Source organism: Alosa alosa, chromosome 15 (assembly GCF_017589495.1).
Source record: "Alosa alosa isolate M-15738 ecotype Scorff River chromosome 15, AALO_Geno_1.1, whole genome shotgun sequence".
Taxonomy (NCBI): Eukaryota; Metazoa; Chordata; class Actinopteri; order Clupeiformes; family Clupeidae; genus Alosa; species Alosa alosa.
Window position 1 is genome coordinate 20,075,683 of NC_063203.1, and position 16,160 is coordinate 20,091,842.

The following is a 16,160-nucleotide window of genomic DNA, read 5'->3' on the forward strand; positions in this document are numbered from 1 at the left end:
GCATGCAATCTTTAACTGTTACCCAGTGATGTCTTCACAGATAAGATAAATCCACTTGCAAATTAATCAGTAGGTAAGATCACATTCCTTACCGTATGTCTGTTGTGGACTGTCTATGATGCTATGGGCATGAATCCTGGTCATCTCAGTCCAGCAGACACTCAACCCAATTCTCAGCATGTGCGGATGTTGCAGCAGTACTTCTTTGCAAAGGATCTTTACCTCTGAACAATGCTGTGCCTTTGTTTTAAGCTAGCCTTGCCAACGACTTGTAGCGTGTTTGAAATGATTTTTTGTAAGAAAAATAAGAAAAATGGTGTAAGTCTGATGAATTTGATTTGATTGCTGATTGGTTTTTATGAGATTATCACTTGTTCTCTATATTTATATTTTCCATATTTCCATTGTCGGTTTTTTGGTAATTTTGGTTTATGATTTTCTTTGTTCTTTTAATTTAATTTTTTACACAAGCTGTGAAAAAATCTGCACTTTAATTCCGGTTGTGAACATTGAAAATCCAAGGAGACGACTGTATTTCATTGCAGCTGGAATAAAATTGCCGTTCCTTAAAAAACATGCTATTTGTGCGTCTTATTCCACATTTTCACATCAGATTTAAATTTATTTTATTTACCTCAGAACAACAAAAACATGATTACATTTCTCTCTCTCTCGTTCTCTCTCTCTCTTTCTTTAACTAGTGATGGGATGCTGAAAATGCGAAAAGTAGACTTAATGCGGTGTGCTATAACCCAAACTTACCACTGCGACGCAGTGTCAAACTGCTGCTTCATCGTTCACACGTGACGGGTATATCCTTGATGCGCATCCCATGTGCAATTGTTTTCATTCTGGTGGTGGTGCAGGCCGTGCCTCATGACGTCATGTGCGTCTGGCAGCGCTGAGTGGAGCTTGGTTTAAACTGCTCTCGGTGCTCTAAATGCAGTCATTCAGCGGTGGGCTACTGCTGGGAGAGTGCCTGAAGTCGAGAGAGTGCCGTTTGCAGTACATTTCATACGTTGCAATCGTCGCATAATCTCCCATCTGTTGTTTCAGTGCCCTACAATCTAGCGGGATCTTTTTTTATGCCAGCAACAGAAGACGGATAGGGCAGCTGCGTCGTCGCTGTTGGGAGTATTCATTGCATTTCGTCGACATGGAAAACTCAAACAGCAGGTTTAGATCGTCTCTCTTCAATCACGGTGAGTACCGACCTGTCCATCTATTTAGTTTTTATTCAGGTACAATCAAAATTGACTGCTTTACCGAATGCCAGTCTCGACTCTCGAGATCCAACTCCCTTGACTGATTCTGTGATGTTCGTCCTTGAAATGTCAGTTATCTTTCGGCAAGATTTTTGACACCTCAAGTCAAGTCATGCCACATTGGTGTGCTGATATCCCATCTCCAATTTCAGCGATGAATGAGCGTCTACGCGTTATGCGCTCCATTCACGCCGTGTATGTTGAACTTGGATACAAGTTACATCTTTGCCTGGATGGATAGCAGTTATTGCGACCCTACAGGCGCACACTACAGTAGGATCAGTATAATAGTTAATACTAACTTGATAATACAGCAAGACGCGTTTGACTGGAGAGCCAACTAAGACAGTTGAATGCAAAGCACTGGGTGGGTTAGTTATGCAAGAATCACGCTACGACTGACCATACTTGCCTAAATATAGGCTGGAGCACATGTATTGCTTTTACATTTGTTGAGAAACCGATGCTTGGATTAGCTGCTGTGTTCAGTCCCAGAGGATGCAAAAGAATGTGAGGCAGCCTTGCCCTTAACTACTACATATTAGGCAAACACTTTGAAGCTCTGACATTTCTCGATGACATGTTTTTGTACTAGCCTACCATTTACTAAACTTTATCCCACTCAGTTAAATATATTTATTTTGTCAATATTCTCCTGTGCCTTACTCTCTAACCCTCTTGTGCTATGATCTTTATAACACACACACACACACACACACACACACACCAGTTTCCAGTCATCAATCTTTAAACCAGTGTTTCTGGAATAACGTCTATGGTAGCTTGTAGGCATCTTTAGTGAGTTTAGTCTATGATCACTCTCCAGTGTTGATGCAGTACTTATTGTCCCTCTTCACATTGGGTCTGTTATCTCACTAACTGTGGTTGAAAAGCACAATATAGATGATTTGCAGTTCATCATTTAAAAGAAATTAAAAACATATAAATACAGACTAGCAATCAAGAGGACTAAAGCCACATTTTTTTTGTTTGTGTAACCCAAGATGCTGTCAGCTTCTCTGAGAGATTCTTAGCCCTGCATTAAGCATTAAGCACTCCAAGACTCAGCCAGTCTTGGATCAGATTGCCTTTTGTAGGGGCAGTTTGGCTGTACACCAGCTCTGGCACAGACTGCCCTCTCCATAGCCTCACTGGGGGCATCCAGGCTTCCCAGATACTCAGGACTCGTTAGTGTGGTTACCCTCTTCCGCTGCCGAAATATCTCAATGGATTGGCCATGTGCAGTGGAATCAGAAGTAAGCACAGGAAGCGGGTGAGAGGGCATGGCCCAGATGTGTGTCTGTGATGTCATCACTTGATGTGACGTGCAGGTATGGGTGTGGTCAGACAGGTGGCTTAACCTCGCCCACAATGAAATGCGGCTCCGAAAGGTCACGACTTTGATTATTGGACACCCTACAGCGAAAAAGTCTAAGACTAAGGCTAAGACTTGCTCACTCTAAGAAGCTGGGCTGAATCCCACGTGTGTGGGTGTGGTGTGTGTGTGAGAGAAAGAGAGAGAGAGAGAGAGAGGAGAAAATGGAAAAAGAGCAGATGGAGTCACAGTAGTGGTTTATTCCTCCAACCTTCACTGTGACTGCATAATCCACACACACACACACACACACACACACACACACACACACACACACACACACACACACACACACACACACATACACCTATACAGAGCACTGTCACTATTGTTCAAGTTAGTAACTCACGACTCCCACATAGCCCTGCCACCAGTTAGTAACTCACGACTCCCACACAGCCCTGCCACCACTGTAACTCTTCTCTTCTCCTCTTCTCCATGCATCTCCTCTGAGGGTACTGCACTGTGCTCTGAGTCCTAATGCTGATTAGAAAATTCCCATACTGTATTCCATTCCATGAGAACAGTGCGCACCACAATTAATTTACTTTTTTTATCTGCGGTTAGTATTCCCTAGTTAGTATGTGGTAAGGCATTTATTTCAGCACAGGGAGGCTTGAAATTCCTCTACTACAGTCTGTTAATTAGAGCAGTAAAGGAAAGGACATTTATATCCCTGTGCAGATAAGTCATTTTCAGACTGTTTTGTTCATTCTTTGGTTTACTTAATTTGGAATCTAGGCCTTTCTAATTGAGGCCATGCAGTTAGCTTGTCAGCGCAAGGGGACCAGCGTAGATGACAGAGGCCTGGGTCCCCTGTAGGAAACGCTCCAGCGCCAGTCTTTAAGTAGCAAAAGCATCAATCAGGTCCAAAATATGAAAACAAGGCAGGAGATCGGGTCCCTGGTCCCGCGCTCCAGCTGAGTCAACAGCTAGTCAGTGCGGTGAGCGTCAGACTGGTGTGGAGGGCCTGCTGTGGTCAGCAGAGGTTTTGCAGTGGACATTCCGCTGTAGACACTTGAGAATGGCGCATCCCACAACGATGTGTCCTCCTCCTCTCAGATATGGGAGAGAAGATGACCGTCTGTTTTTTATGTAGGCATGGTAAGGACACTGATGCAAGCTTTCACAGAAATTGGAAAATACTATGCAGAATGGCCTAGATTTGGCGTAAGGACCAATAGAGGCCAAGCACACTCCCAACAGTAGACAGATGGACGATTTGGACTGTACTTTTCAAGCACTTATGGAAATGTGTAAAATATGTACTTGCACATAGATGTGCATATGCCATCTATCTTTTATAAGCAACTTTTATAACCACAGTCTTTTGTAAGTTTGTAATAGGGAGGAAAAATCTTAATCTTTCTCCCATGTGTGTTGTTGAAAAGAAAAGGGCCCTGTGGTTTTCAACAGGGGATCAAAGTGGACCTCTGCATTTCAGCCAAGCCCAATTTCCTGAGAGGGACATGCATTTTTAGAATTACATCACTGGCACGGAGCCCTGGTGCAGAACTGTGTGGAATCCATAACTCTGCACTCTACTGTTCCCCCCATCCCCCCCATCTTACACGTATACATACGGAACCCCGTATTCACCATTGTCACGCTTCCTCATTACGGCTTGTCGCGGCTCTTCGTGCCAAGAGCTTTTTATAGACTACTGAACTCATATGCAGGCGGCTGCAGCTGAGAAGGAAGAGTTGATAGAGATTTTAACTGCACTCTCTCCTTTTAAAAGGCAAATATCATTTCAGTTGCAGCTTTAGGGGCAAAGCAAGTTAATCTTTTTGTGTTGATTCTTTTCTTTGGTATGTTTTGATTGCAGTTCATCTCTTCTTATGTGTTCTTTCTTCTTTCTCTTTATCTCCATCGCTCCTGCCTGGACCCCCTTGGTTGAGCTTACAGCAGACGATGAGGTAAGCCATCATTCTCAATCATCATGTGTTTTACGCGCTGCTTTGTCCTGTCATTTTCTATGGCATTGATGGGACCTCAGAATCATGGGCGAGTACGACAAGATGAGGACCGCCTGCCATCCAGAATAAACACAAACACAACACATACTTCTGACAGACGCCATCTCTTATTTAAGGTTGTCAAACTAGGGTTTGGTTATGGGTGCAGTTTTCGAACACCCAGTTTTTCTGGTTCCATACACAAACAGCTCTCTTACTCGGGTAGGTCTTCATTTGACGTGCGAGTTATACTTTGTGTGCCAAGAGGAGAACAGTGGATTGCTGCTTTTCCTCACTTGACACTGGGGTTATTCATGCACTAAGTATTTCCATTCAACAATGCTGCTTAGCTTCTTACTGGGTGTATCTTCATTGTCAAGCCCAACCTTAAATAACAGGAGCTGACAACAGGATGGGTGGTTTTCAGTCTTGTTAACATCAGCAGTTTAGCTACAGTCACCATTGTGATCAAATTATACTGTGCTTTATAATTGCACCTCAGCTCTGGAGCACATTTATAGCTGATCAATGTTGCATCCCAGGGAACCTTAAAGAGAAGAGGTGGGGTGCTGTGTATGCAGGCAGGCTAGCTGGTCAATGTCTGTGACCAATTTAGGATACACAGACAGGGACTATTGAAGACTTTGGTTCCAAAACACTATATCCTCCATTTTAATGAATTTTCATTAATCATTTTTTTTACATTTAGTTTTCCAAGTAATTTCAGTTAAACTGTAATTGGGTATTGCTATTTGATTCATCTTTACTCAACAACACAACTGCAATTTAATTGATATTACCATTAAATAACATGACTTTTAATGTTTTTAAAAATGGAGATATGGCATTTTGGAACCAAACTCTTCTAATTGTAACCCATCCTGCCTCACAAACCTGACTCTCACCTCAGTGTTAAGCCACTGACTGGCAGCTCAGTGGCTGTGTAGGTCACGTGACCATTCCCAGCTGTGTTTGGACTTCCAGACCTGTCACCAAACAATCAAGAGTAAATAATTTGTTGGGTGATGGCAGTGCCCTTTGTGGGTGTGACAGGAACAATCCTTTCTCATTGCATTCCTGGCCACAGCCCCAAATCAGCCCAAGTAAACCAGCAGAACTTGATGTTTTTTTCCTATGTCATTTTGTTGTACCTCACTCATCAAACTAGTAAATCCACAAAAAATGGCACTCACAACTTTTCCTTGTGTAAGTGCTCACTGATGTATTTTCCTGATGGTGGGACTTCTATTGTAATATTGCTCAAAATGCATTATTTTCCAAGCTGCAAAGCCAGCAGACCTAAGTAGTATGTCAACACGTGTTAGTGGGTGGGACGCGTGCCCTTGACACTTGTGGATGCAGGGGCTGTGGGCAGCACTGGCCTGGAGGCCCCCTGATTCCCAGAGCACAGATGGCTCTCTCCCTCGGACTTCCTCCGGTCTGTTTGCACTCAGCTCTGGGGTGTGGCCGGGAGAAATGGCTGTGGTTTCCGTCTCTCCACACCGAGCGGAGAAAAGCACACAGACACAAACACCATTTTTCTTTTTTTTTTCCTTTTTTGTTTTTACTTCACGACGCGGCTGCCCTGACGGAGATGGTGATGATGTCACTCCGACCGCCGCCACTGCTGACCAGCTCTGGCAGGGAGCAGCAACCATCTCTCTGACCACAGATGCCCCATCGCCGCCGCGGCAGGATCGCTCCCCCTTGGTCCAGCAGGCAGACGTCCTCCAAGTCCATGGCAGGCATTCTGCCACGATTTTTCCGTCAACCCCCGCAATTACATCTCGCCTTCAATTGATGCCTGCGCCATGAAGATTGAGGATGTCGACTAAAGTTGGACTTTATTAGACCATTAGCTGGATGCTGCGTTTTCGTTTTACACTCTCTCCTTCTCTCGCCCCCTCTCTCCATCTCTCTCTCTCCCTCTCACGTGTTGTCTGTTTCTCTCATTAACTACGGGCCCTGCCTGTCTCCATACAGTGCATTCCAGCAGGCATCTTGCCTGCATCAGTGTGGGAGACGCCCAAGAGGTGTTCCCCGGGGTTGGCATCTCCGTAACCTTTGTTATGCTCGTATATCAGCGCAAGTCACAAATCCAAACCGACACGCCCATTTGATGGCAATGTTTATAGTTCTTGCCACATCAGTGTTGTCATTGTGGAGAGATTGATAGTAGGTAGAGTTATAGAAGCTTAGCTTTAGTAGTTAGCTTTAAAGCATTTTTAATGCTTCAAACGATAATCTCGTCAGGTTTGCAAGGACTTTGCTTGACCGTGGAGTCACTGTGTCTAAAACGATAGTCACAGCTTTCACAAACCCTGGCAGTGAATGAGAAATCATTTTAATTGAGTGTAGCTGAGTAGAGGTTTCTCCATTTCTGTTATGCAGCATCATGTGATTCTGTAAGCCTGTCGCTAGATGAACCTGTATTCGCGCTGACATTTCAGACAGTGTCCCCTGGGCATTCCCACCGTGGGATTTGCATAGCAGCAATTGCGTTAGTGAGATATAGAAACAGTTCTTCTCTGTAGCCTTGGGTGTTCCCAAAGTTGTACTTCTCAAAATAGAAAGTTCCCAAAGTTGTACTTCTGAAAAATAGAAACAGAAATACAGTTTTTCTATGTTATTGTATAAGAAGTTTCGGATAATTGTTCTGATTGTTCTGATATTGCAACAGTATGTGTCTAGCCAGTACAAATACACTGTTGGTAAACAGTCATATGACAAGGCATGTTTCCTGAAGCTCTGCTCTTGTGCAATGGGTTGCATCCAGTGTTGTGTTTAGTGGTGAATACAATCTGAGGTTTTGCTGTGTTGAGCTGTGACTTGCCTTTCTTTCGAGATACCAGGAAGGATTAACAGAACTGATGAAGCATCTTAAGGATTAGTGAACGAGAGGCAAGACTTCTCATCACGTTGTGTTGTTATGTTGAGTAGCGCACAACAAGTCAAGCAGCATTTATGAGCTTTGTTGAATGCCTCGGCTCTGTTTAATGTCTTTGCCTGTGTGATATCTCTGGCCTCTTATCAAATATGTGACATATCCCAACATAGCGTTGGGCTGGCCCCCCCAGTGAGCATCCTTTTCATTGGAGACCTGCCCGTTCTCTTGTGATTCATTAGACTCTCCCACAGACTGCAACACAGCACTCAGGCTCTCTCTCCAAGCCCAGATGCACATGCAGCTTCTGCTCCAACTGGACTGACCGCCTCCGTCCAAGGGCCACGGTCAGCTTCGGCCTCTGCCTCATCCGCAAGCCTCCTCTCCCTCCGAGGCAATGTGAGAGGGTGACCCGGAAATGCCTGGGAACCCCTTGAAGGAGAGGCCCTTGTCTGTGCTTCGTCAGAAAAGCATGCACTATAAATACCCCCCCCCCCACACACACACACACCTCCCCAGCCTGGTTCTCATGCCCCACTGTGGTCCTCAAAACTGACCATACAGGGCATGAATGGACAAAAAATAGAGAGCCACACATTCTGATGTTTAGCAGAGGATTGTCATGCGCTCAAAAGAGGGTTTTAGAATCTTTTCCTCTTATCGTCATACTCATCAACCTCAAAATGGCATGCATAGTTTTGAAACTGATCCTCAGAGTGAACCATAAAAGGCATGAGTGGCCAGGTTAAACAGCCATAACACTCTTAACAGAAGATTGTCATGGGCTCAGCAGAATGTTCCAGAATCTTTTCCTGTTATCATCAGACTCATCGACTTCAAAGGCCCAGGTGGTTTTACCATTACCCCTATCTGCTAAGTGTGGATCTCCACACCAAAGAGGCAGAATCCTGGTGGAGGTCTAAGACAGGGATCATCCCTGTCTACGGGGCGGCCAGTAATTGTTTGGACTGTCAAGCAGGGTCAAGGGGTATTAGCATGTCCAATCCCTTAATGCAGAAATGTGTTGACTGGTCACCCTTGTCTCGCATGCAGGCCTTTTAAGTCATCTGCCATTCAGCATAGGATAATCCCAAGGCATATGTTATCTTGTTTGTCAAACTGAATGGCCCGTGTGTCTGTGTGTGTGTATGTGTATGTGTGTGTGTGTGTGTGTGTGTGTGTGTGTGTGTGTGTGTGTCTGTGCGTGTCTCTAAGGTCAGAAATAGATTCACTCTGAGGCCTCTAACCTGCAGTGTTCCGAAGCATTCAGTTGGGTTATTTAGAAAGTCTACTTGCGCTTCAACAAAAGAAGGTTGTGGTCCCACTTTAGCCGTCTGCTGCTGTCTCCAGTGGTTGAGAGATGCGACCAGAGCAGCGCTGATAAAGGGCTTCAATTTCTCCGCTTTGTTGATTCAACAAGTTCATTCACATTCTGGCCTGCATGTCTGACTGCATAATGAATGACTCTTCATGAGGAGGCTTGATTGGTCAAAAGCTGTTTGTGCTGTGCAGGCTTGTGTGCCTTGGCCTGGCGTGACTGCACCCCCGCACCACCACCCCCATTCCCCCACCTCCCCCTGGATTTGTGAGGGATCTCCACCCATCCACCCCCACCCCTGCCTCGTTCAGACGCGGACGGCCATCTTGGCTGAGACGTCCGGTGGCGGCAGGAGCCAGGCGAGGTGACAGACAGTGCGTCCAGAAGAAGCAGCGTCTCTGTGTTTCTCTCTCTCTCAAGGCTGGTTTAATGTGCTGCAGCTGCAGCAGCAACAGCGTCCCAAACTGGTTCCAGATGCGCCCAGGATGCTCAGCAGCAGCAGCGAGGAGCAGGAAGAGGAAATGCCGAGCAGGCCCGTCGTCGTCATCGCAAACGGGCGGCGTCGCTTGTCCATTCCCACCAGGGTCAGTTCCCCTTACGATTGTCGAGTTCACAAGATAGGATATTATGGTCCTGGGGACAAAATGCAGACACTGGCCCTTATTTTCATGAGCCATTCAGTGCCAATTTAAAACAGAGGAGTGATCTGTTGACACAGTGGCACTCCTAAAGAGCAGCTCATAACCCAAGTTATTCACTTGTCTCCTCTGCACTCTGCTAGGCTGTGGTGTGGAATGCACTCACATGCTGGGGCAAGATGGCACCGAGATGCAGACAAGTGATAGAAATAAAAGAAGTCCCTTCGAGAGGCGAAAGACATTATCGCACGCAAAAACCACACAAGATACTTTCTCTCTCTCTCTCTCTCTCTCTCTCTCTCTATCTCTATCTCTCTCCCTCCCTCCCTCTCTCTCTCTGAGAGCGTGAGTCTCTCAATCTGATCAGGCCCCTACAACGTTTGAAGCAGAGGAGGCGAGAAGGCTGCAATGGCAGCGGTGGCTGACTGTGCCCCAGGCTTGCTTGTGTGTCCCGTATACTTTGTGTCCAGCCGGGCTAGAGGCAGGTGTGTGGACCCCCCGTGGAGGCCCGTCTGTGATGTAAGGGGGAGATACCGAAGCCGAGGCGGGCGGGGTGAGGGGCGACTGGGAAGACGGAGCGTGTGATTTATGTTGTTTTCGGCGTTTCCTGGCCTTTGAAAGTTTGCCCTTTGAAAACGCTCGGATATGCGCTGCTCCACCCTGCCACCCCCCCGTCCCGTTGGCTAACGTGGACATCCCTGCCTGGGTGCTGCAGCCAAAACAAGCAAGGAGCTGGGCTGCTCCAACACACACACACACACACACACACACACGCACACACACACACGCACACACACATACACACACACATACACACACACACATACACAAACTAACATATTAACAAATTGTTACCACACACTTACTCTTACAGATTTGTTGGTTCTCTCTCTCTTTTACACTCACACTCACCCCTGATCTCCAGCTGGTATTTCCCTCCATCTACTTACTCAGATCAGAATGAAGACTTCAGCACATACTTTTAATACATTTAGGGATTTATGCTTGCTTGATTTTGACATCCAAAACCTTGGCAAGACAACTTGCATGGCGTCATCTGTAAATATTTGGCAAGAGAATAAATATAAACTAGAATTGTTTAGAGCTCTGTTGCTGTCTTGGTTTATGTTGAATATCCCATAGTATTATTAACCCCGACTAGCTGATACATATACAGTATATGGCTGTATTTCACAATGTTGGTGATTTAAGATTAATGAAATGGTTGGATATGCAGAGACAGTGTGTTTGGCTTGTTTCAGAAACATCAAAGGCTCTCTTTCATCTAGTCTCACTTCCGAAAAAGCTAATCAAGGGGAAACCGATCTGGTGCTGCAATTTAATGTAAAATGAGACATTCACAAGCTCATTTTATTTACAGAGATAATAATTTGACCCCTTGTGGTAGATCGTTTGTGATTTTAGTGGTTATTTTTCAGCAGAATCTAATTTGTGGGACTAGACCAGGTTGTGTGTGTGTGTGTGTGTGTGTGTGTGTGTGTGTGTGTGTGTGTGTGTGTGTGTGTGTGTGTGTGTGTGTGTGTGTGTGTGTGTGTGTCTCTATGTATGAATCTGAGTCAGGGAGAGGCTTTAACATGTGTGTTTCATTGTGGGATCAAAGAGAGGCTCCGGTCTCCTGCCGCCTGGATACCGTTGCATGTCCCTTTCCTTTCCTGTGTGCCCACGTCCCTGTGATGGGCTTTACACACACACACACACACACACACACACACACACACACACACACACACACACACACGCGCGGCTTGTCACATTTTTGGTTGCCCATCATTCGGTAACAGCGTATTCAACCGTGGCCAAAACCATACATTACTCTAAATTCCATACACTTACCAGCCTCCCCGCCCACCCGCTGGGTTCAGGAAACCGTCCCAAATGGGCTGCTGGTTTTACGCGTCACAGGGGCATGTAGTCATTTAAAACTGTTGTGCAGGGGTGTCTCTGGTCAGTTCGCTTTTTTTTTTTTTTTTCGACTGCACAAATTCCATCCAAGGCTCTTCTAATTAGAGACTTCAACACAATCCCTCAGCCAATTTGAAGGTTGTCCACGTGGAAAACTCGTATGAGTAGGCATTCTCATAGCAGGCCATGAGAATAGCAGATGGGTTGTTTTATACAGTGTAATGAACAATGACAAAGCAAAGTGATAGCAGACATAACATGGCAGGCATAACAAAGTGATCAACGTTAGTATGCAGTCACCAATAGGCCATGAGCATGTCTGTGTTGTGCAGCTGTTTGGATTTTAACTGTTCTGCTGTTGTGGCTAATGGTTGTTGTTGCATGATGTCCAATAAAGCTGTCAATTTCCTTCCCAGCTTCATGATGGAATGGTAACATCTGTAGACACGTTTGGATCTACTTTACTGTACCAAGTTCATTCCTCCTTCTTAAGCGCTGAGTGCTGTAGGCAGGCACACCAGTGTCACTTTGTGATCATTTATTCATGCCGTTGGTTTTTCTGTCCCCCCCCTCCCAAAACTCATGTGGGGAGGGCAAAGTAGCCTAATTCCCCCGAGGGCAGCGGATGCCCCACCACCCCTCCACCCATTTCTGGTCTTCCCTTCTTTTATTTACAGTGGGGCCGTGAGAGGCTCTAGAGGTGTAGGATCAACTGATTGACAGTGTGCTTCGACAGCAAGCAATGGCCCCTCATGTAAGGAAAGCCAATCGGTCTGATGGAGTGAACTTGCGCGCGAGGAGAGAATGAGCCTTTTGAGTAGGTCCATTAGAGCATCACGGCAGATAGCGATGCCCCCAAGGGAGATTGCGGTGGACGCACTGCCAGTCAACGACCTCTCTGCTCAGGGCAGGGCAGGGGCTACTGAGGTGGAATAAGTTCATCTGTGAATTTCCACTGTGAATTTTGACACAAGATGAAACAACCTCTGCCTAGCAAAAAAAACACTCATAAGAGGATCAGAGATTACATCTACTCGTAATCTACTTCAATTTTTCTTTCTGGAAGTCTCCTAACTTGGCATAGAAGTATACAGTAATCCTAGCTAATGTTCACTCTTGTTTTAAAATCTCAGTTCATCCTTGTCTTGACTTGAGAATGTGAAAGGCAGCATGTGCTATCGTATATACTGACACCAATTGTTTGTTGTTGTTGTTGAAAGCATCTATTCCAACACCTAAAGTATTGTCTGTTTCAATAAATTTTCCCTGTTCAAATTCACTGACGTTGAATTTGATCTTAACTCTACCACATGTGTACAGACTACAGAAAGAAGCAGGGGGGTCCTGTGTGTTTTGAAATAAACACATGTTGCTATTTTCCCTTGAATAGGATTACCGGTCGAAGCAAGTGGAATGTTGTAAGCATCTTATTACACTCCAAAACCTCCCTCCCTCTCTCTCTCTCTCTCTCTCTCTCTCTTCCTCCCTCATCTCTGAAGGCTTTATGCAAACTGCCTATGAACTGAAACCCCCACTCAGCCTCGGCAGTGCTGTAGTGAATGCTGGCCTTGTCCTTACTGAAACAGGTCACGGTCAAGTCACTGGAGATATGTGTACAAAACAGCACAACATTACAAGCCCTTCTCTTCTGGGTATTCTGATTAATGACAGTGGGCATTTGGCAGTTAGGAAACTGTAATACAAATGTGCACTTGAGTCTAAAGAAAACATTCCATCAGACGCAACATTATTCAACCACAGCAGACTGTTTACAAATACTTCAACTTCTCTGTGGTAGAATTCACTTTTATTAGTTTTGCAACAAATTTCTGATTAAAAACGTGAGTGACACAACGAATGCCTGTTAGTGTGTCTTGCTTTGCCTGTGCATGAGAGTCTGTCTGTGCAGCCACGCCAGAGAGAGAGTGGCGTTGCATAACTATGGGAGGACAATGGGTGTCAACCACATTCCTCTGCAAAACAAAAGATATCCTCACATGTTCACTTGGCCGGGCTTCACTGCGGGTCTGAAAAGCTGACAACATCATAGCTGTGGTCAGTGCAGGGAAAAAAACTAAAAGAAAAAAAACTGTATATTTGTGTGTTTTTGAGGCTCAGGAAGTTCCAGTGGTGCAATAACATCTTTGCAAATCAGGCCGTAGACTTGTGTTGATGTTTCACAGCCGAGTTGTGGAGTGGACAGGAGATGTGGCTGACCACGTGTCTGTGAGCTTCAGAGCAGGGTCCTCTTGGACGTTCCCATTGGACCACTTGGCAGGGTCTGAAGTTGAATTGTAGGTCTTTTTGTGTGCGCGTACAGTAAATATACTTTCTCCTGACTTTGAAAGGCACTCTTTTGTACTCGTGCTGTGCCCACGCAATTCCTTCTGGAGCTGGAGGAGAATAGTCCGCTGGCCTGACACAGTTATCAGCTGAATCTAAAGATGACAGGGGGGGAGTAACCAAGATGGTTAGTTAGACTGTGAAAGTTCCATTTTCAGTGCAGGAATTTCAAATTCAAATGACAAGCTTTAGTGTGTGTGTGTGTGTGTGTGTGTGTGTGTGTGTGTGTGTGTGTGTGTGTGTGTGTGTGTGTGTGTGTGTGGTTTTTGCATGTGTTCGCATGTTTATCTGTGGCTGCATCCATTTGCCCTGTCTTTTGCATCTGCATTTTTGAAAAGTTTTGTGGTATCGCTTGCCCAGCAATTGGGGAAAGTGCATTTGGAGCAGATTTTCACATTAGCAGCTCTGCTGTTCTCAACGCTTGGCCAGATCGAGCCACTGCCACTGCTTCTTGGGAGACTTCTCCCTTCGTCTGGACTATTAATAGCCATGGCCTGAGAATCCAGACAGAGGTCAATGTCGAGTTTTCATCCCCCTCGCCAGAAGCCCCCTCACCCACCCCACCCCCACCACAACAAAACTCTCCTTCTATGATGTGTTGCATTCTTCAACTTTTATTTACTATTTTCAAATCCTGTGCCTTTGGGTTCACCCTAAGCGATCTTGCTTAGTTTTGTCTCTGCACCAACCAAACAGGGTTTTTATTGTGTGGCTATGGCTAATGTGTTTGGTGCTCACACATTTTACAATACTTCAGCGGAAGGTTTTGAGCTTATAGCCTCCGCTGCATCTTGGAAAAAAATATTATTATTCCCTTTTCGTTTATGAGGTGGAAGATTTTCAAAGCTGGCTATTAGCCGGACTGGCTATATTAAAAGTCTGCTTCAAACAAGGTCCAATTTGTTAAAATTGTTGTCCAGTCAGTGGTAAGATGTTTTCATTTGATTAATTTGACATAAAGTGTGAATGGAAGTGTCCCCTTCCAAAACTAACAGACCAGCCTCCAATACCAGTCCCAGACATAAGCCCAATAAAACGGGAATAACCGTCATAGTGTTTTCCATACAGTCATTTATAGACCCATGCAGAGCAGACTTTTTGACCATTATGAAATTGTACTCTCCCACAAATTAGCCAGGGATATTCTACTTGGTGCTCACTCAGATGTGCATTTAGATGTCTGTGACCAACTGCACTACTAGTGTGATCCAGCCCTGTGATGCCTACACTTATACAGTAAAAATGTGTCGGTTGTATGCCCAGTTTGCCTTCATGCTTCATGAGTGTACAGGGTCCTTTCATTTTTTCTTTATCAGTGAGAAAGGATCTGTTGCCTCTGTGTTTTCACTTCCCAGCCTTAGATCTCTGCTCTGCCCAACGTGCACCTAATGCAATATTAAAGCGAGTTCAGCAGTTTAAACATTCACCGCAGTGTGTGTTTTGTGCATTTAGCTCCACACGGGGACAACTCATTCAACCAGAGGCTTGAGTTTTTAAAATGAAATGAAATAATGAACTTACATCTGACTCTATCAATTCACCTACAAGCCTGGCTGATCTTGGGTTGTCACTTCCAAGATTAGTTCAGAACTACATTTCACTGTCTACCTAAATTTAGCTAGACTTCATCAAACATTGATTCACTCTGTCCTGTGACAAGACTTGCTAATATGTAATAGAACTTGGTAGCCTAGTGCATGAAATGCACAACATCCTAACCCATGGCTCATAAATGATATGTGAAGATAGCAAGCCATCTTCTAGTGGTATGCTCCAGAAGCTTGTTCTCGTGTGCATTTTCACTACAGGGAATAAATAGCTCTCCCCTTGAATGATTCAGGACACTTAGGTGTCAGTTCAGTCAGGGAGTTGTTCGTTCATGAGCTATGTCATTCTAAAGACACCCAATTTTGACTTATACTTTCTGTTCAAGTCTTTCAGGCCATATGCTGATCACAATAACACAGTAATGCCGTAGAATTGTCTTGAAGTGCATGTTCATTGGAAAGACAAATAGTATTAAACTCTTGATGCATTATGCTGTCAACACTGCAATTATATTATCACATAATGGGTTGCAGAATTGTTCATATCAAAGCCTATGTTTATCCTATTTGGTGGCTTGTATTACTTTGCCAACATGCATTTTTACATGAACTTAAAATAGATTAATGAAATGATGAAGTACATGAGAAACTCAGTTCCACTAAAAGAGCACATATACAATGGCCAAATAAATATCTCAGTGATATTAATAAAACTGGCTAGGATTGGTTTTGACCCAAGCTGGCCACTTGAAAGTGAAAATGATGGATGTGGATCTATAACTCAACCTAATCTCATCCAGCAAGCCAAAAACAGCTTGTTAAAGCCCATTTCATTCCAATAATGGAGAGAAAAATCAGCTCTCTATGCATTCAGAACTTAATGCACTCGCCCGCCATTGGCTCTCACTC

General features: G+C 44.8%; 1 protein-coding gene across 9 annotated transcripts in view; it reads left to right on the plus strand.

Annotated features, from left to right (window-relative positions):
• Positions 1 to 928: 928 nt before the first annotated feature.
• The window catches only part of septin4b (septin 4b), a 54,981-nt gene continuing 39,749 nt past the window's right edge, over positions 929 to 16,160 (plus strand). For 2 of the 9 annotated variants that reach the window (XM_048263959.1, XM_048263962.1), the window contains exons 1-2: positions 932 to 1,202; positions 4,549 to 4,559. Coding sequence is in view for 8 of the 9 variants with exons in the window: in XM_048263962.1 (XP_048119919.1) it covers positions 1,157 to 1,202; positions 4,549 to 4,559 (57 nt within the window). In the remaining variant the exon portion in view is untranslated. Of the gene's footprint in view, positions 1,203 to 4,548; positions 4,560 to 16,160 lie in introns of all 9 variants that reach the window. The other 7 variants (XM_048263954.1, XM_048263952.1, XM_048263953.1 and 4 more) reach the window with 7 other exon arrangements.